General features: G+C 39.5%; 1 protein-coding gene across 1 annotated transcript in view; it reads left to right on the top strand.

The window, feature by feature from the left end:
• Positions 1-1,135: 1,135 nt before the first annotated feature.
• LOC123968671 (CUB and sushi domain-containing protein 3-like) overlaps positions 1,136-22,205 on the top strand; it is a 279,670-nt gene continuing 258,600 nt past the window's right edge. The window contains exons 1-2 of the mRNA XM_046045555.1: positions 1,136-1,618; positions 18,591-18,813. Of these exons, the coding sequence (XP_045901511.1) occupies positions 1,441-1,618; positions 18,591-18,813 (401 nt within the window). The 5' untranslated portion in view covers positions 1,136-1,440. The remainder of the gene's footprint in view (positions 1,619-18,590; positions 18,814-22,205) is intronic.

The following is a 22,205-nucleotide window of genomic DNA, read 5'->3' as shown; positions in this document are numbered from 1 at the left end:
TTTGAAAACACAAGTTCGTTTCCTTACTGAAGTGACCGCAATTCCAAGTAGACACTTTTTTCAGATTTCAGCACCATGGACAGCTCGCAGACAGTTTTGAGACGAGACCGTTTTGGCTTCGCCTCTAACACACAGTCAGGCTCAGGGTTAATTTATTAGGTTTCCTTATGTATTTACCCATATGACTTCACGCTAATAAATCTTGCCAATATGGAGGATTTTGGACAGGATATTGATTTCTATGGAGGTCATTGCAGGTACAATTATTAAGAGAGCATATTCAAACCCGAAACTACATAATGCACATAATTGACTGAAACCTCACATAATATCCAAGCTCCTTTCAAAGCTGCTGTTTTGACAGTAGAAACTTTAATTTGTTGGGCTATTTTGAGCTATAAGAATCCAGAGACTATGATGATGGAAAAAAGAAGCAAGGACATACGCAAAGAATCAACAGCTCTTGAAGAAACCCTATCTGAATGTGTTGTACACCGCATGATCGTTCAATTTGCAATCACAGCCTTTCACTCCACTGCTCGCCTTTTTCCTCCCCGTTTCAAGCAGAGGTCGGTGACTCTTCCAAAGCTAGATGGCAGAAGAGCCCCACTGCAGCTGAGCTGCGCTTTGCGCCGTCATCATCCCATCTTTGCATTGCAAATTGCCCAGTCCCATCACTCCCAATAACGGCTCCGCTCGATCTCCAAAATGAAAATCAGAGTTATGGTGGGATTGCCTACCAGGCGAATTTCTTTCATCAGCTTTCGGAAGGGGATGCTGCCTGTCTGAGTCTCACCTAACACCCCCCTTCTCACTCACATAAACCAGATGCTGTCATTAACAGAGTTCATTTCTTTCTCAGAATTTACGTCCTTCCCTATAAAGACGTGCCTCCTCCTCCCTTTGCCACCCACACCTCACTGTTACCACTTCACGATTTGTTACCCGCACATCAGCCACATCATACTTTCACAGGACGCACTCTCTTCACTACACCCCCTCCCCTCTCCACCACCACAAACACCACCTCCTCTCTCTCTCTCTCTCTCTCTCTCTCTCTCTCTCTCTCTCTCTCTCTCTCCCCCTACGTGGTTCAATTGCAGATCGATAAAAGCATTCAAACTGTAGGCTGGACTCCTGTCTGTCCTCGGCCGGTTTCTACAGAGATTAAAAAGGAAAGATGTTGAACAGCAAATGCAAGAGCGCAGCACCAGAGATCCTCACACTTGATGCCCCTCTCAGCAGAGATGGTTGAGCCCTCGTCCAGGTTGCTGTGGTCCTATCCTAAAATTCAGTGTTGCTCACTTCTCTCCTATCAGCTGACATAACGCGTTTGGCGGCTCTGCCGGTTACTCCTGTGAGAAGGGAGAGGGCACCTACCCAACAGAAAGCAAAAAAATAAATAAAATAGGCTATCGGTTACATGTATTAGTTGCGAACATGAAGGGGATTTACAGAGACGGATACTACGACGGATCTATTGAACTACGGGACATTTTCAACAGGAGATGCGTTAAATGTGGCCGAGGGGACTTTGTTCAAGCCAAAACGATGAGGATTAGGACGGGAATTGTTTTTTGGAATCTCATCTTTTCACTGATGTTCACTTGTGTGAAAGGTACGAGCCACTGCAGTAATTCTCTCATGTTTTCTGATGCGCTTGGTGTGCATGTGTGTATGTGTGTGTGCGTGCGTGCGAGAAATCAAAAGCTTAAACGTTACACCGTGCGCCAAATGGGCCGCCACGGTTTACTGGATGGAGTTTTAAGGGACGTAGTTCACCGGTTTTGCGCTCAATGCAGGCTTTGAGTCGCTCAATAGATATTCCTGCGGTAGCCTACGCTCCTTCTAATAGCCTACGTGAGCTGCTTTGCTTAGTGGGGTAACTAGTGAATTGTTGAGGCGCAAGTGCATGCTCTGCAGATTTCCTATAGGATGTTAAGATACTCTAATTTATTTAGGCTAGAGCCTTTTCTCTTTTCTGGGTCGAGTTTTCAAGTATTTATGTGGGATTCGAGCCAGGCCAATTTCTCACCAGAAATATTACTGGAACCATTTAGGGGGCCGAGGAAATTAATAGCGTGGGACCAATTTGTCGACTGGTGTTTATCTGACTTGCCAGTGCAGGCAGGTGTAAGGTGGGCTTGTTAGTATTCTAGTGGCTCTTTCTCAGGGTCTGTCCATTTGAATATTTGCTCTAGCTGGTGAGGTAACCGCTGGTTCCATTTTTGTTTCTTATATGCATCAGCTAATTTTATTCAGCACTACTGAAATGTCACTTTTCTGATGCAGTTCAAAATTCATAGACTTTGTACTTAACTTTCTGACCACCTCTGTTTTTCTTCCCCTTGTCTGCCACAGTAATTTGATGCATGCTATTTACATACTACATCTTTTATGAAAGTCAAGTCAAAGCAATTGTTGCTGCAATTAATGTGTGCTCATTCATTGGGCACTGCCATTTAAACATGTATAGAATACAAATACAAATGAATGTCTTGCTTCATTGTAATGTCAATTACATGTTGATTATAAACACTGAGTATGTTTGTGTGTTTTTCTTCTCAATGTGTTTGTGTGTAAGTCAGGGACATTGTGTGTGTGTGTGTGTGTGTGTGTGTGTGTTTGCATGGCTTTTCATCTGTTGAATGCACCTACTTGTGTTTGAGGATGGGGCACTCACAGATTTCAATTTACATGCAGATTGTTCACCCTGTGACTAATTCTAATGTCTGTCTATTGGGGGTGGATGAAATGTGCAGCATGCAGAGTAGCAGCGCCCACCAAGAATGAGCCAAGTCGCGTTAAGCAGAGTCGAGCACAGTGCTGTTTCATCACCACCCACATTGTGGCAATGTCAAACCTCGAGGCCACTGCCAATCCTCCTAGTTCTGTTACTTATTAGGGAGCAAGCCAGCCAGGAATTGTTGAGGGGAGGGAGGAAAGGAGTAGGAGGAGGAGGAGAAGGAGGAGGAGGAGGCCTGAGTCTTCTTTTGGAAAAAGAACGAAGGAAATGACACAGAGCAAGGCTAGGAGGAAGAGCCATGGAACAGCTGTTGTTCCTCTGCTCTGACAACTGACACAATGTTTGCAAAAGTAAAAAGATATCTACTAGATCTGGACTGTGGCTCACTTCTCCTGCTAAGATAATGATGCTGTAAAAAAAAAGCCCTCTATCTAGCAAAGTTTGTACATCACCGGCTCAGTAGAGTTGATTTTCACATTACAAAGATTATTTTGAAGCCAGGAGGATCCTGTGCATGGGTTGTGCACAGTTCTGATGCGCTTTTCACAAATTTATCTCAGTCACCTGTCTGATTCTTGGCACTTTACACATATCATAAAATGCAATTTAGTGAGTTAACTAATAATGAATTAATTAAACTGCACAATGATTTAGAATAAAAACAAATACATTTTCTCACTGAAGCAGTCTGCTACTAAATAACCAAGGACATCCGCTGCAACTGTGTCATCTAATCTTTGGGGAACTTATAGAACTGTTTGACACAGACACACACTTATGAAGCTAAAAAAAATTTTTCAATAACAGAACAAAGGGGTCAAATATTTATCGAATTCTTTTATACTGACATTGAGCACTTTACTGTATCTTCTCTTCAGTACAACAGCTGTTTACTTATGAATCACATTCACAATCTCAATAATGAAACAGTCACAGATGTGAGAGCAGACCATTCTCATGACACATGCTTGTGTAAGTATTAGATAATATAATGTGAGAGAGCAGAGATCTTCTCAAACTTTAAGTGGCAAAGCTCCTGATTGGAGTCATGCCCACAGCTTCCCGGATCTGCCCTTATTGTTAATGGTTATTTCATATTATTCATAATATATATAATTATTTCATAATATTTCTTATTGAAAGTGATGTATGTTACTTTACATTTTAAGCTTCATATCCATTTCAAATGGTACTTTGCGGATCAGAATCTCCTCAAATATTCAGTACACCTGATAAGGAAAAACCAGGAGGGGACATGCTCGTCCTGGGAAACTGAGGGATGCCACAGGAGAGAATAAACAGATCATACAGGCACCAGCCTTTTTGCCACACTGACATTAGCACGTCAAATGACAATGAACGATTAACGATGGTGAGCAGATTGTTGAAAATTGTCCATCTGTTGTTTCCCACCACTTCTGTTTCTTGTGATGACAAATATTCCTCTAGCTTCCTTTTTTAAAACTTTATACCAGGCATTCACTAATTGCTGGTAATCAGGTGGGTTCTGCACAGACAGTAATCTGGCCACTGAGCCCTCGATGAAGACTTTCTCTCAATGTGATTATGTAAACAGGCTGGAAAGACTGCTGGGGCTAATCAGGATTACAATTTGTCTGTGTAATTATACACTATCTACAGGGAATTTGGGGCATTATCCCACTGCCCCTCAGGTTTTAGATCTTCACAACAGTAGCAGAAGAAGAAGAGCAGAAGTATGAGAAACAAAGTGGACAGTCTACAGAAGAATCACGTGTTCACCTAGAACTGGAAGGAACAATATACAATTTTCCAGGATACAGGAAATTGGAACAGTAACAATTTTACTCCCTGGATCCTTGATGCCTCTTTTAGTGCTGACATCTCACTGGATAGCCTTAGTGGTGTACCAAAGTACTACTCAGCTCACCCACTGGCCTCACGCCCATGGTTTTAGGCCTGGGCCAGGCTCTTAGATGTTGCTGACAGGTCCCTGCGAAGGTTGGATATAGTTTGCTGGTTCTGATTAAGTCAGTTCTTCTCAGGGATCACTTTTAATATAAGCAGTACTCTTGGGGGAGAGAGATTGGCAATATCTTGTCTTCAGGAAAAAAAATAGCTCACCGTTTGTTGAGATTAAATGTAATAGGTTGAGGAGAGGCTGCTTTCCGGAGTCAAGGCTACAGATTCAAGGTGGACTGTCTTCTGAACCTCAGGTGCCGTTTTCAGAGGGGATTAAACTCTGTTAACTGCCTGGAGGCACATTCACTGATAAAAATGTGTGCATTTATTTAGCCTTATCCAAGCAGTGGTTGAAATTTAGAAAACCTGACAAGTCAGAAATCTGCAATCACATTATCGTTGAGATATGTTAATGCAATAACTGTGTTTATTAATTTTTTAGTGACAACTACAATGCCACATATAAACCCCATATGTATTTCCTATGTGTTCACTAAAGCACGATAACATCATTCCAATGGATATTTGTTTATTTATCTCGTTGAGAATTGTATCTACAGTATATTATATTTCCAGTATTATTCACTTTATAACCTGTGACCATGGCATGCCCACGCACCTTCATGAATCTTCCTTGGTAGTGACTACTGCTGCTCTTGTTTATGTCTGCGGCTGTCGACTGGATTTTTGATATGTGACAGGAGAGCAGGCAGGGGAGAAGCACGGTCAGGGAAACAAAGTGGGGTGATGTGAAGGTAATTGAGGAGATAGACTGCTCAGTGGAGGTTGCTGTGATCCCACCACATATTTCAACAGCAATTAAAATGGTATGTGAGGATAGTTTAATAGATACCTGTTTAGACTCTCAACTACACCACTTAACTATCAATGTTGAGGAGGCAGCACTGGGGAATGCATGTTCCATTTAGTTAGAGAATAGATTGGGATAGACCTAGGCAGGCAAACCATACAATCTCAGTTGCCTGTGAGATGCTTTCAGATCAGCAGTTTAAGACATTTTTGATTTCTTCATAAATTCTCCATTGATGTTAACTGAACAACTGACTTGATTGTTTAAAAAAAAAACATTTAGGCTTCTGCTATGCATACAGAAAAATGCAACTGATTGACTAATCGTCTATGAAGATTCTCAGTCATCGAGGTCATAGTTATCCAACGAAGGTTAAAATCAAGGGCAACTGGACTTGGTTGAAGATACTGGAAGACGTTTCGTCCCTCATCCAAAGGACTTCTTCAGTTCTGACTGACTGGCAGGGAAACTCCGCTATTTAACCTCAGTGGGGTCGTTATCCCTGGTCATCGATACCGCTGGTTCATTAGTGTTCCTTGTTGCTGTGACGACAGTCGTTACAGTCGTTAAGACTACCTGTGGCCAAGACTGAACGACCATCGTTGGTATCTTCACCTGAGGTCAATAGGTTACGTTTGTTGAGTTTCCTGGGAAGTGATGAAAGGACAGCATTGACTTTGTGTTTCTACACCCTGGTGACTTTGTCAAGGAAGCCATCTACACCAGGGTGGAGAAGCCGTCATTGAACAGGGGAGGGGGTCTACGCCACCACTTATCCCCCACTTACAATGCTGTCCTTTCATCACTTCCCAGGAAACTCAACAAACGTAACCTATTGGCCTCAGGTGAAGATACCAACGATGGTCGTTCAGTCTTGGCCACAGGTAGTCTTAACGACTGTAACGACTGTCGTCACAGCAACAAGGAACACTAACGAACCAGCGGTATCGATGACCCGGGCCAACGACCCCACTGAGGTTAAATAGCTGAGTTTCCCTGCCAGTCAGTCAGAACTGAAGAAGTCCTTTGGATGAGGGACGAAACGTCTTCCAGTATCTTCAACCAAGTCCAGTTGCCCTTGATTTTAACCTTCGTTGGATGATTGACTAATCATTTGATTTAAGGGTTCCATGATGTACACATTGGCCTTTGGTCATGGTCTGTGTATTTATTAAGGCACTTATTCATCCATCTATGTCCATTCTCCATTTAAAACCAGGTCAAATTTTGGTCATGAGAGCATTATCAAGGACACAGGGTCACTGATATGAAGAAGCTGAACCCAAATGAAGCCAATATCATCACACTGCAGGGGCAGAAGTTTTTAGACCTCCACTTCCAGTCCAATCTGTGAAATCTAAAAGCAGTGAGAGTAGTAGCAGGTTAGAAGTGACAAGCAACAAGTAGGAGGGGAAAATAGGGAAGTAATAGCTTCTTTATTGTGCCACCTACAGGCAATGAATGTTACAACTGTGTTGTTGCAGTGTGTAATATTTCTGAGGTTCTGTTGAGAGAAATGCAATACAAGATCCATAACTATGTTTTCATTGGAGTATAAAGACCTCGCATAATGAACCATTATGTTTTTATAACCTTAGAATGAGCCATTTCTATCTACATACACCACAGGTCCTCTTACACGGACATCGCCATGTTGCGGGACCATGTTTCTACAATACCCCAAAATCGACAAACTGCTCTACATAGCATGTTTCGTCACTATATTCTTCTTCCTGTAGAATTCTGGCAGTGTAGATGCTCATCACCACGTTGAATACATAGGTACGAAGAAGAAGAAGAAGAAGCAATAATATACAGCATGGACGTCGCTAGACCCTTTTCACTGGGGCACATGCCCCTGTATCCATGTGCTGTGCCCCAGTTAGATTGTCAAGACCCCTTGGCGCTGTTTTTGGACGTGTAGTGCTCCACGGTCAAGTTAGCAATAATTGGCTACATCTGCAACATCCAGTTACACTTTCAAAATAAAACTACTGGTTAATGTGAGAAGGCACATTGTTAATGATGTGAATAGTCGCAAAAAACGAGTCAATGTTGAAAGCGAGTGTTTACAATGTTGAGAGGACAATATTGGACTATCTTTCTTTCTTCCATAAGGATCAAACTCACAATCTTAAGACTATCAGTCTTGTACCTTACCAACTGAGTTAATCAGTGACACTGAAAGTGCCTTGAAATTACCATTAAGAAACGTTCGAGGAAATTATCCCGTTATCACGGGAAAACGGAGTAAAATAAAGATACGAATCGATGGCTGCTTAGGGCTGCCATACAAATGTTCAATCAGCATTGAATAATTGTTTGTTGTTGTTTGTTTGTTTGTTGTTTTAATTTGAATCATGAACAAATTAACACTTACTTTTTCTATTAATATATTTATTTCATTGAGGAAAAGGGACTGAAAAAAGATTTAACTTAATTTTACTCATGCATGTTTGTTGAAAAAATATTTGAACATAATTGTTTTGAATGTTCTACCTCAGATTTGGCATGTGATCCACTGTTTGGTAAGTGATTTTCATGTTCTGACCATAAAGAATAATTAAAACCACAAATTAACTATCTTGTTAACTTTCTTCAGCTTTCACTAAGGAGCAAAAATCAGCCTTTAAACTCATGAAGACATTTATCCTCATAATTATCAATATCGAATGGTATGAATTTTTTTATCGTGAACATTTTTGGCCATACCACCCAACCCTAATATATACATATATAAATACTATTTTAGCTTTGAAAATGTTTAAGGAAAATGGGGGAGCCAGTTTGAATGGGCCTGATACAGCTGATAACAATAATATCTAGCAAGTATTGATGCATATTATTTACAGGGTCTATGCTTAAACTTGTAAGTAGAGTAGATGCTGGATCATAAGGCAGCCTGAGCACAGTTGATCGAAATCCAGTAACAGCACAGACCCAGTCCTGACATCTTTAGCAGGTCACACAGACCCAGGTGAAATACAGGCAGCCTCAGCCAGTAAAAGCACACCCAGAGATGTACAGCCAGCAGCAGTCTTAACAGACTTTATGAGGATTTTTCTAGAAGAGGTTTCCTTTCAGGCTTATAACAGAGACAGACTGTTTTAAAGGTAGTAGTGAGAGCAATCCAGTGCCTAGTGTGACTGTGCAGCAGTGGCAAATTTTTTACATGCTCACAGGTAACATAGCATACATAAAATAGGTATGTGTGCTTATGCTCCGATCAAATCCCTTTGTGACATGACCAATATTAGGAATATAAAGGGAATATTAGGGAAGCTGGTAAGGCACATACTAACACATTTCATACACTTCAATCAAAAATAAATAAAAAATTTACATGAGAGATGCCTGTGCCCCAGTCGACTAATATGTTTTGCATCGGAGCAATTTTTTTTATCCATTAGATAGGGGTGAGAACATAACATAATATTTCACCTAAATGTTGCAGTGTTTGGTTAGCTAAGCTGGTAAAGTGCAAGACTCTCCCATATAAGTTGTGGGTTTGATCCCATATTGGGAGAATTTTTTCCCCTCAACAAATTGATTATGAAGTGACTGTTTCACAGGCTTACAATAAAGCATGTGCTGCAGTGTTTGTGTTCTGCCATTTGATCCACTTCCATCAAACTACGGACACTTATTTTCATTTCCCCAGTATCTCCAGGCAGAGGACATTTAGAGGGATCATATTTTCTGATGGTCAGAGGTGTGTCAAGCAGGCTACAGACTGTTTTTAATGTCATTCAAAAGCTCTCAATTCAATTTGAAATAAAGCATTGCTGCAAAAATTGTTCTTGCGCTTTTATATTGCAGGCAAAACCACTAAAGAGCAAATGATTTTGTCAGTAACTGTTGCTGTCATGTCTGAGATCTATGTCAGCACTGCTATCAAAGTATTTAGGCCTATATTTTTCTTCTTCTTTTTTTTTACCGCTATCAAAGTACCATAATCTGGCTGCGGGTGGTAGACTAGACAGTTGATTGATGCCACTAAATCTTACACACTTAACCTTTAATACTTGCTGTGTGTGTGTGTGTACTTATTGGATGTTTTAACCTGCAAAATGTAAACATTTTTTACAACACAAGCATGTTTTCTACCAAATACTCAAAAGAGTATAGTTCACATAGCTGGGAGTGTCCTTGTGTGTCCTCCATATTGCAGTTTGTATTGGAGAGGAAAGGAAGGGGGTCTTAAAGAAGAGGATGATGCAGAGGCCAAAAGAAAATTATCAATGTCGGTTGACTAAAACTTGATTAGAGCCGCAACAATTAGCTCATTAATTAATTAGTTGATTAGTCCATCGACAGCAAATGAATTGGCAACTATTTTGATAACTGAACAATCAAAATGACAAACATTTGCTGGTTCCAGCTTCTCAGATTTGAAGCTTTGCTTTGCCATGGATTATAGTAAACTGTTTGACTGTTGGTTGAATAAAGACAAAAAAGACATTTGAAGACATCATCTTGGGCTGTGAGAGCTTATGACAGACATTTTACAGACAAAAATGATTAATCAAGGAAATAATAGTCAGATTAAGGTGACGAGATTGACGTGTCCACATCTGCAGGTCTAAACCTACAGGTGGAGCAGGTTGGCATGTACAGAATTGGTCTAACACTTTATGGAGAATCTGCAGCTAAAGCTAAATGTTAATGAGGTGGTTTGAAAGTTAAGGATTGAGTTTCACAGCTTTCCATGAGGTGTTTGCATCTAAAAAACATGTCCCCAATAACTGGAAGAAGATGTTTACTTGGAAAGTGAAAAACAGTCAGTATTGTTTCAGCCTCCGCCGTTGTCTTTATATAGAAAAAGACAGATTCTTGTTCAGTGCTTCTTTCCTTTTTCCCTTTTTGGGGAAACTGAAGTGTTGATGTTACTGTTTGTTTGGAAGATTGGAGGCTAGAGAGACAGGCGTCCTATTAGATGTGTTGTTGGCTCACAGTTTTGTGTTGTACAGCAGCTCTCACAGTGGTGGCCTGGCATCAGGTGCAATATGGCTCAGTAGCACTTTGTGGAGGTATTGGTATCTAGCCATAAAATACTGTTTCTGCAAGGAAGTAAAACACCAGCAGCACACAGACTTTGGGAAACATTTATTATACTTGGCTACCCAGACACACACATATGTTGTTTCCTTGTGCAATGGTCTGCATTTGGTGTGTGTATTTTTGCATGTGTTTCAGTGTGGCAGTGTATTTGATTTTAGTATTTTTCATCTCAGTGGTTGGCAATTTAAAACCACCAAATGGAATATTTCAAAGCCCTTTTCTAAATTGCGGTGACACATTCGTGGGGTAATAGTCATTCTCTAGAAAGCCTCGGTTTCCGTTGTATAGAGCCGATTTCCGTTTCATCAAGCATGCAGACAAGAATAGTGAGGGGCTGCGATTATGCACATTCTATCAGTATGAATTGTGAAGGTGCAGCACAGCCATGCAGATAAAATCATTCTCTTTGGGGACATCAATTTAAGATTTCTGTCTACTAAGGGTGCTGTCTTTGCAGTCGTCATTGTTGTATTCCTGGTTGTGCTGATGAAAAATTATTTTCTCTTCCCTCCACATTTTATGCCTGTGGCTCAGAGTACAGCTTGTCATAGATCTAAGAGAAAAGTGCTTGGATTTCTAAAAACAAATTACCTCTAAATATAACTCCTAAGTGCTGCAGCAGCTCTGATTTGATATAGTGCAGACTTGGAAGATGCATGATCCGAAGGTATGACAGCAGACAAGCGACAAAAGAGTAATTTTCCCCCTACCTTGCACGTTTCCTCTGATCAATGGTTATGTTCAATCTCAAAATCTATTTTTTTTTTTCTGGACCTCATGAAATCAATACTCAGCAATCAAGGGGGTGTATATGTATAACACTACTGTTCGTCTTTGTTGTGTTTTGAAAGGGGTGTGGATACTTTGCAACGAATGATGCCTACTGGGAGGTTTTTGTTGACCTTTGTTTTGCTAGGTAAGGGCTCTATCTTTCCAGGCGGTACTCTGTAACCAGGCCTCATGATGGATATCTCTATATTGGCTGAATCACCTTTAAGGTCAGGAGCAAATCAATGGAGGGTTATTTTGGATTTTAACTTTGATTACTAGTAGTGCTGTTTTCGCCCCCCTTTTGGAATAGGCCATAATAACGAAAAATGGTTAAATGCCATATGGAAGAAGAGGTGTCCTTGACTAAGCATACACTACAGTCAATCGTATAGAAATGGAGTATCAAGGAGAGAGATAGAGGAAATAATACATGCCAAAAATAAGTCAAGTTGAGGAGCTTGAAAGCGCATAGCTCAGTAGGCTTGTGGATACTGGGCTTAGGATTTGTTTGAAGAAAGATACTGTGATGTACGAAGGGTGAAGGCAAAAAACCTTTCATGCATAGACTGACTGGTGGTCCAAGTGGTGTTCAAAGTAAGGCTCATTTCTTTCTGAAAGTCTGAATTTTTACATTTTAGTGTTACTTAGTTATTCATGTAATCATGTATTTATTATATCCACATTGCTGTGGATATTTATGCACTGCTTGAGTATTTACATTTAAGTCATAGGTCAGTTAGGTAATATTTGGGAAATTTTTGACAGTTGAAGCGCTGACTGTTGATAACAGTCACCATTAAGATATACTGTATACTTATATAGAATAATATATATGGTCCTCTCTCCTTTTCACCCTTTCTCATATATAGGGTATTTCAGTAAATATATCTGTATCACAGAGTTAAAAGTGTATCTATATCAACTCACACACACTGTTTGTGCCAGAGACAACAAGTCACTTATTACAAGTTAACTCTCAAGATGTTTTGGGGACTCTGATTATTCTCAAGTTAACATTCTTCTGTTTTGGGGACTCTGATTATGTTTCTGTATTCATTAATAAATATTTGCGGTATAACGTAACACAACACAACATAAAGCCAGTACCATAATAAGAATTATTATACACTCTAATCTTTCAAAAGAAATACCCGCCAGGTGTAGATGCTATTTAAAAAGCAAGATAAAAAGTCATAAAGAATCCTAAATGAACACAGTAGCAATAATACATAATAACATAATACCTTAATGAATTCCACGACTGTGCAATAGGAAAGCACTTGTGAAACACTCTTAAAAAGAGAAGATGTGTAATTTTCCATTGAAACATAAACATCTCAGTGTGTCAGAGACTGAAAGAACAAGACCACCTCTACTTTCTTTGGTACAAAAAGTCAGAGGCATCAGCCAAATGGCTAATGTAATGATACAGTCTGAAACTCTCGATGTAGCATACTTTCATCTGACACTGCAGACTTTTCAAGTTGTCATCCGTTTATTGTGTCCAATATACCTTGCCAAATGTCCTGAGCCCTGCAGCCAATGTCCTCTTGCTGTTGTGTTTGTCCACACATCAAAATGTTGTTTTACCCTAACCCTCATGAAGAATTCTTTGACATATAATGCATCAGTGGTGTTGCTTTCCAGATGGTCACTGAAACTGAACTACTGTCCTAAGAATTTTTGAAAATTTTGTTGATGACGCTTTGAATAAAATATGCATTGTTGCTCCATTAATGCATGACGTTTACACTGACTAGTGCCAAAGGGGGGCACTACAACATTTCTTTCATTGCCAGCACATTGCATGCCATTAATCAGGGCACAAAAACTTTCATGTCAATTTTACTCTGATTGCTCTAAGCCACAGGATTTTGTTAGATGATAAACTTTATTGTGTCACTGGAAAAATTGTTTTGGACTCACATGCTGCCTCATAAACTGGGAACAATAGACAGTTGATAAAAGACAAATAGAGCACAAGAGATGGCAGATAAATTCAATGCACTTTGAGGACAATATAGCAAATGGAACACATTAAATTAAAAAAGTGCCGCAGGCTTTCATCAGAATTCCTATAGCAGTTAAATCAGTACTGCGGGATCCCAAAACAACTACCTGAAGGGAGCAGGTCACACTGTGAATGTTTATTTTCCAAGTCTGTTTTATGATGGTCTGTTCAAAAAATAGCCGATTGGGAAGGGTAATCTCTCATATCCATGAGCAATCATCCGTTACCCAATGGTCTGTTTGTCACTCATAATAATTTGGATGGCAGTAAATGACTCCTCCTCCCCTCTCCCTGCTGCACATAATCATTTCTCTTTATGGCGCAACTACAAATCTTCATTAATGGTGAAAGAGAATGTACTGACTGTTTACTTGTTTAGGGGGTATGTATCACTTCATACACTAGTGCATGTACTCTCATTTTCTTCCATGCTTAAAGTGAATCAAGTAAGTAACCTATTTAGCCTGCAACAAATTCTATAATAGGACACCTGCAATGATGCATAATGTATTTTCTCTACAAAATAAATCTTATTTTCCATCTACACGGTACACCAATGTGTTTAATTAACTGCTTCATTCTGCCCAACATCTCTGTATTCACTGAGCAAGTAGGAGAGAATCACATCTAGTCTTGCTTTGCCCTTTGCATAAGTGAGAGGCTCTGCAAGGCCAACAGCACATGTAAATATGCATATACTCACACACAATCACACACACAGACACACACAATTAGGACTGACAAAGACACAAACACCTTCAGAAATCCTATCAGGGCAGGAGACAACTTCCATTTTCCTGTCTGTGTTTTACTCAGCAAGTAAAACAATCAGTTACATGCATCAATGGTGTGGTGCTGTGAAAAGGTGGTGTTTGTGTGTATAACCAAAGGGCCAGGGGTAAATGTAACTATTTGAGGAACAGCTGGGACCGTTCTTGAGCTGTCTGTCAGCCAGCCTTGCTGCCTACTGAGGCCCCTGTTTGTGCCAGGCTCGTGCGTTATGATACTGATTCATATTTCTGAACCGATTTTTCCCCACTGTGCAATCACAGCATGTTGTTAATTTGGTTTCTCATCACAATTTATGGTCTGTGCGGCAGCGTGTCACTAACGTGGGGTCAGAGAAAAACCTGGGGAGTGCATTTTTACTATTGAAGTGATGATGGAGGTCGGAACAACAGTGTCAGTGGAATTCAAAGAAGACATACTGGTAGTGTACGCGGTAAATGGATTTAATGCATGTCCTTTCTCCTGTACAAGGGAGTACATGTCGTTGTCGCATTTTCCTTTGAAGAAAAAGATGAATATGTACAATGTTCTTTTTATAGATACAGCTTTATGGGGATGACAGTGCTTAACATATTACAAGCTCCTATGATCCACACCATTGAAAGGGGAGAGTCTAATTCATAAGCTTAGAGGGGGAAAAAATGGAAAAACAAGGAGGGCAATAGATAATGACGGTGGGGTGGGGGGCAAATTGCAGAGCAGGAAGGGAGAGAGGGTTCAAGAAAGGGGGGGAACAATTGGCTGAAGAGGCAGTGAATGGAAAAGGTAACTGAGAAGGAGAGAGGGTTAGTGAGTTGCAGGGAGAATGAAGGATGAAAGGAATACACATAGGAGAAGGAGAAAGAGGGAGAGGGAGAGAGAGGCAGAAAGTGGGAAATAGGACATTTCTTAGCAAGGAGCATCAGCTCTGGCATCTTCAGGACATCAGAACAATCAGCCGCTCAAACACTGCTCAGCAATTCACACTAACATTATTCTGACTAGTTCGCAATCAGTCCATGTAGTTATAAACTCTGGGTGTCACAAGAGAGCCTCAAATAAAAGACTTGTCTTTTGCCTTCTAAAGTTGTGTGGGTCTAATTGCTACTGACCCCAACACAAGGTTTGGGGGCATCACCCTGTACTCTGTCGATATCCCCAACAAGGATTGCTCATCCTACAATGAATAGCCGCAGTTTCACAGTTGCAAAATTGTGTGGTAATGTCACCACAACTCAATTCTAGCAAAAATTAAAACTGCATGTCTCTGGTTTCATATATTTTTTACTTGGCTGCTCTACCAGTCTCACTCTAACAGACATCAAGTCAAGAATAGTGTTAATAGCAATCATTATCTGTTTTAAAGGGGTATTCCAGCAATATAGCATTGCTATTTTCATAAAATAAGAAATCAAAATCAAAGCAACAGAGCAAGGATTTCTCCTAACTTTTAGTTCCAAAACAACGGATCCTACATTTCCCATTATGCAACTAAATAGCTTCTTTCATTACACTCTCCCTGCAGCCTAAATTAGCACTTATTTCAAACCCCCCATCTCCTGTTAGCAACAAAGACTTACTGTTAAAAAGTCTCAAGCCCAAACCGAGATAACCCTGGTGACATCGTCAGGTTTTATTTTCAGACTTGGAAAGCTCACTACAGAGACACAGTAGACATTATACAAACTGAATTTCAATTGTAAAATTGGTGGAGTGCCCTTTTAAATGTTACAATAGATCATGATTTCTATTAACACTATCCTTGAGTTGATGTCTGTTAGAGTGAGACTGATAGAACAGCCAAGTAAAGAAATATATGAAACCAGAAACATGCACTTTTAATATCTGCTACATGAGTGCACATCAAGCAAACTAGACTTGGGTTGTGGTGAGGCTACCAAAAGCTTAAATGTTTGTAAAAAGTTTTTTTTTGCACTTTCCCTTTAAATGATCATCTACTTTAGGTTAATAATGTAGAAGCTAACAGAATATAATGCTGTTGCTCCCACTGTTACTGTTGGACATTTAGTGCAATTGCATCTTCCTATGGCCATGGCCAGGTAAAATGTAATGGTTTTGATACAGCATCATAAAAATGGAAGAGGTGAATTTCCAAGATAAGTAATAGACTGAAGCCGAACAGTTTTTAAATACTGTTGTCATGCGTTTCTGCCCTCATAATTATCTGATGCTCCTGCTGAAGTTAATTAAGTCTAAACTGTAACTACAACAGCAGCTGCAGGTGGGCTCACCTTCAGTTACGGAAATGTCTTCCTTAAAATAATTTTTTCAAAACCAGTTTAAAAAGTCAGTGTGGATGTGGCTCATTCAGTCTTGTCTTCACGTGCTCTGCATTAGCTCTGACCTTTCTTTCAATTTGTCCTACATACACCAAGTCAAAGCATTAATTGCTTTTAGTTGGACACACAAGCAAAATATGGCTGCTAGGAAAACATGTTCATAACTCTGACATCTTTGCTAAAAATGAGGGTAATGTAGATCAGACATCTACAGGTGAGCCCTATTTCAGATTTCAGTTAAATTCAAGGATGTGTGACAACTTAAAGTAAATTCTCAGCGAAAATTGAAACATGCAACAGAGCTCTGTGTACAGACCACCAAGCAATAACAAATATCACAGTAGATTCTGGTCAAACATGCTGCCACGTTGCATCTGTCACCAAAAATCCACACTTTTACAGTCATACCCTCTACTTTGTTAGATCAGTGAAGAGGGAAGTCTTGGTAATTATGATATTCCTGAGTGCACTTTGAATGCAGCAATAATGCACCCTGTCACAGGTTGGATCAAGTTGACCATGTAGGTGGCACATAAGTGTTGCCATGATTACCCTGTTGGCTCATTGGTGGCGGAAAATAATTACAACTTAGACATGCAACAATTCTTGGCAGGAATTTCCCTCCTGCTGCATTTACAGCAGCAGCTCATCACCAGACACATCATAAACCTGTATGTGCATGATATATAGCCTACTGTATCTATAACTGTATCCATAAATAGGTCAGACCACTTGATCACTGAATACAGGAGGAGTGAATGAGATGTACTGTACTGTCAGGGACTCTGGGTCAGAACTCCTATAATATCCTGAAAGTGTTTCAAGATGTAAAGATTGTAGAAAAAATGTTCCATAGGAATATCATCTTTGTGAAAACATCCTTGTTTTTTGTGAATTATAAACAGCTGCCAGGCTTTGTTCAAAAAAATAATGAAACAGCTTGACAAGTGCGAAATTAATTGTGAGTTTGTCTTGGAGCTTAACATTTTGACTGTTTGTTCACATCGTTTTTCAAGGAAGCATACACAATATTGGAGAAAATTTCCCCATACTGCAGTGCTGTGTGTGTGTGTGTGTGTGTGTGGCCAACACTATGCAAAACATCCTTTACCTACCTAAGTGTGAAAAGCTAATTACACTGGGAGTAAATTGTGGGGGAGAAACCATGCATCTTAATTAAGTTTGCAGTTCATTAGACAACATGCGAGATGGCCTCAAATAAAATGCCACTCTTGACACAGTGTGTATGAGAGCATGTTCATACATTGTTTGTGTAAGTGTGGGAGTGTACCGGGTGTGGAAGTGTGGAAGATTACTGTACTGTAAATGGGTATTGTAAATGTCTGTGCATGAGTGACACAGATTATGTTTATATATGTGTTTGAGTTAGAGTTATTTGGCTGTGGCACATTTGCTCGTTTACATTAACACCACAAAGGTTAGCCAAGTGATGACATTATTGTACTTTCACAATGAGTAACATTGTTCAATGCTTAAACTAATATGTCAAGGGTATTGATTTTCAGCAAACCAGTGCAACAAGGTGCAAAGATATATCTTGTGTGGGTTGTGAAACAGAGCGTTAAGGGCATGTGGCACCAAATTGGAAGACCTTGCTTGCTGCTTGTCTCTGGGGCTTTCTGAGCCCCTGGAAAGAAGTGGGCAGTAATGATACATTACAAGCTTTTTGTTCAATATAACACTGAAATCATCACTGCAGTTCTCAATTATGTGTTTCTCACCCATTATTACAGCAGTAGGTGTTGCAGTCTATTATTTTTTTTATTTGAAGGGGAGCTGAGAACACAAATGCAAACACAAAAGTTGGCTCTTATTCAGCTGGTTGCCACATTTCCCTCACAGTTTCTGTCAGCAGAGAACAATGTGGATTTTCCAAACAATTTGTTCTCAGTTGAAGAAATACTGCACCTGAACTTTACAGGGTGCATACAGTTGTTACACTAAAACTCTTAGTTGGAATAGCATCTGTGCAGGCCTATTTAAACATTGAAAAGCTATTCAGTTTTTATATTGCTGCTTGGATGTGCGCATCAGGCAAAATGAAGTACATTTTCTGTTACAATCGCTACTTCTTTTCTCCCATGTGTTAAACAGCATTTTATTTTTCCTTACACACTCACTGGGTGTTTGATAATGACTGGGTGTTTTCTTTCTTTCCAGGTTTTATCCATACTTGCGGAGGCACTTTAAAAGGAAGGAATGGGACGATAGAAAGCCCTGGGTTTCCATATGGATATCCAAATGGAGCGAACTGTACCTGGGTAATTGTTGCCGAGGAGGGGAACAGGATTCATATAGTTTTTCAATCTTTCGCTGTGGAGGAGGAATATGACTTTTTATCTTTGTATGACGGGCATCCACACCCGGCTAACTTCAGGACGAGGTAAGGAAGCGGCCCTGAAGCCATGTACCTTGAAGGCTGTGTTTGAAGGCTGGCAGGCAGGGACGGGAAGTAGAATGGAGGAAAGCCTTCAATGATCACTTCTGATGAAAATTTTATCTTTAATGTACACATGCCAAAGACTGCTTATTCTTGTCAGGGAGGTGTCAGGCAAGTGAGCAATAGTGTGCGCAGACTGTAGAGTCTCCACTCTTCTCAATAATTCTGATGTGAAATACCTAAATACCTTCACAAAACGGTAGAAGGCTCTGATTTGGATTTAACATGTGAGAAGCTCATTTTGTGTTTTGGTTTCAAAGGAACCAAAATGCAAATATGCTTCTTGTACAAACCAAAACAGACTTTAACTGTAACACATTTATTCTTATTCCTAATAATAATGATGACAATACTACTACTACTACTCCTAATAATAATAACTATTATTATTATTAGAATCATCATCATAACAATAAAATACTACTACCACTACTACTACTACTACTAATAATAATACATACAGGTTTGTGTGCAATTTTGATACTCTGGACCATACAGTCATATATATAAAAATGTTTCGAACAGTCAAAAACACCCAAAATATATGGGATTCTGCGCCAGTACAGTACAAAAACCTTTGTTCCTCAAACATACTAAGTGTTGTAAATGTGTTTGGATTCCACAGTAAATAAACCCATCAACCCGAAAGCACTAAGCAGAGACCCCAGCATTTATTTCTGAATGAGCATGCGGTGTTGGCTTCAGTAGCTTAATGCATGGGTCAGCTCAATAGCCACCATTATTTATTCAAATGCTTCACCGGTGGAGTCAGAGGTGGAGAAAAACATGAAAATCAGACACAAAGATTTCTCTTTGTTTAATTTAATCACTGAACAGGCAAACAACTTTTTACTTACTGCTTCTCCCCTGTCTGTAACATAATTAAAGTTTTTGTAGGATATATACTGCTCAAGGATTTTGATTAATAAATATTCTCATTCTTTTTTATTAAACACACTATCACCAACATGAGCTCAATCAAACCCTCATACCTTGCAAATTGACTTAACTGTGAAGGCTATAAGGCAATTATCAAACTTGCCTAGTGGAAAAACAATCCTGTATAAATATATAAATATTTTGTTGTTTGGCTATAAAAACAGAACACATTTTAGGTTTGATTCAGAAAGAATCTGAACTGCGGCATTCTTAGGATGTTCTATTTCCTACTTTCCCAAATGAAACCTGCTTTAAAGACTCGTTTTGTGTTTGGATTTCAAAGGAACGAGTCACAAAGGTTTTCACATTTTCCTTGTCAAACCAAATTGCTCAAAATAAACCCACTCTTTAGAGATAAGTGTGCTGTGTACTATGAGAAGATTATCTCTTGTCTGAGCTGATACACACATCAGCTTTTAAACCTGTCAAAAGCTTTTTTTAAAAGGACATCTTAGTGTCTGATTATCCACTTGTATTCACAAGCACACTCCATCAGAGGTGAAAGTGGGGTCCAGCATTTCTCTGTGAAACACTCAAAAAGACAGTGCCAAAATGATTCCTCCTGGCCCGTTTACGTGGCTCAACTTCAGTGGAAGTGGACCGAAGTCACATGCTACTACAGTGGAGGATGTATAGCAAAGAGTGGCAGTGAAGGGGAATAATTCAAGAGCTGAATCATTGTTGATACTTGAATGATGAATAACTTTAGATACTTAAACAATTATGTTGTGTAATGCTGATTTCAAGGTTAGGCTTATGAGGTTTATCACCATACTGGTTGACTACACATCAATTAATGATCTCACATACCTAACTCTTGCCACTAATATGGTTTAAAAAGCCTCAAAATATAATTGAACAAGTACCAAAATAGTCAAAAATATTCAGCATTACAATAACACATTGGCTCAAACCAGTGTTATAAACAGAGGGTATTTTAATGCCAGTAATTTGAATTTAATGGCAGTATAATGGCAGAAAATCAACAAGTTATGGCAGGCATCATATGTGATAACACATGCTGTTGACGTTGCTTCATATGCTGAGATAAATCTGTTGGCCGTTAATTATAACTGGTGTTGTCACAGTGCCAGCTTTTTTTTTTACTTCAGTCCCATAGCTAATAACTTTAAAATTCAGTGACACTGTCAAACCTCAGCTCAGTTTTGACTAATCAGCTCATCTTCAATCCGTGAAAAAGAATTTATACAGTACAGCAGGTGTTTCTTAATCACGATTAGTGTCAGCCTCAAAATGAATTACAACCTCTCCGTAAGTCCACTGTTACAACGAAGAATAAATCCCAGGTTTCCCATTATTCATGAATGCAGCACAAATATCCCACACTAGAAGAAACACTTAAACGCAACCTGTCATTAGAGCAGTGACACATCATCACCTGTGTGGAGGAAGAACCTTCAGTTGGACTTGTGTGTGTAACTTTTTCACTTTTTTTTATCCCGGCGCTTTTGCTCACAAGAATGTTATCTACCAGGTAGGTAAAGTTTATTAGGCCTGGCTAGATAATAGCTGAGTGTAGCAAGCTGAGTGCCAAGTCTTCCTATGACTGTTGGACACAATAACGGTTAATGACATGAATACCAAGATGGCAGAAACATTAGCATTATCACTGCATTTGCAAACTTCGGGCAACTTGCTATATGTTCATTGAATTGCGGAATAACTCCACTCACTCCTAAACACCTTTAATTTTACATAGGCGTTCGTTAAGTTGACATTAATAATAGCTATATCCATTTATTTCATTCCCCTGGCAAACTGCCATGACTTACTGGGGTGCCTAAATAGACCAGAGCCATAATTAATGTTATTAGGAGCTCCTGTGTTTTTCCTGATGTTACATGTCAAAATATCTCCTGAGAAAAAGCTCTGTTGTGTTTGATGATTAGACTTACACTTGATTGATTTTTTTTTTCAATGTTGTGTAATTTACCTAAAAAACAAATAACAATACTTTAAACTGTAAGTTAATGTTACTCTTGTTATTTCTATGTGAAGTTGTGACCAACTACACAAACCTTACAATATATTGCAGTTCATAATAAAACCAATACACATATGTAGGCCTAGTCATTGCAGAAATATCTATAGGTTTTTTCATGAAATTACAAAGGCATTCATTACTGTGTCTGTGCCCTGTATTTGTTACCAAGTGAGAGTAGTTTCTGGTCTAGATAAAAGTAAGGGCAGCTGCACTGTTGTGTGAGAAATAGGCAGGCGTGCTGTCAGGAGTGTAAGGTGCATCAGTTAGTCTGCGATTGTCTGCTTGGGTTTAGGCAGGGGCTTAGATTAGATAAGGGTAAGGTAAGCAGCCAGGACTGTTGACCTGCTTCTTCGTTATTGTAATCTGTCAGACCTTCTTGTATTGTTCCTTT

This window comes from Micropterus dolomieu, linkage group LG03 (genome assembly GCF_021292245.1).
Source record: "Micropterus dolomieu isolate WLL.071019.BEF.003 ecotype Adirondacks linkage group LG03, ASM2129224v1, whole genome shotgun sequence".
NCBI classification, from domain to species: domain Eukaryota; kingdom Metazoa; phylum Chordata; class Actinopteri; order Centrarchiformes; family Centrarchidae; genus Micropterus; species Micropterus dolomieu.
This window is presented reverse-complemented; position numbering and strand designations above follow the sequence as displayed.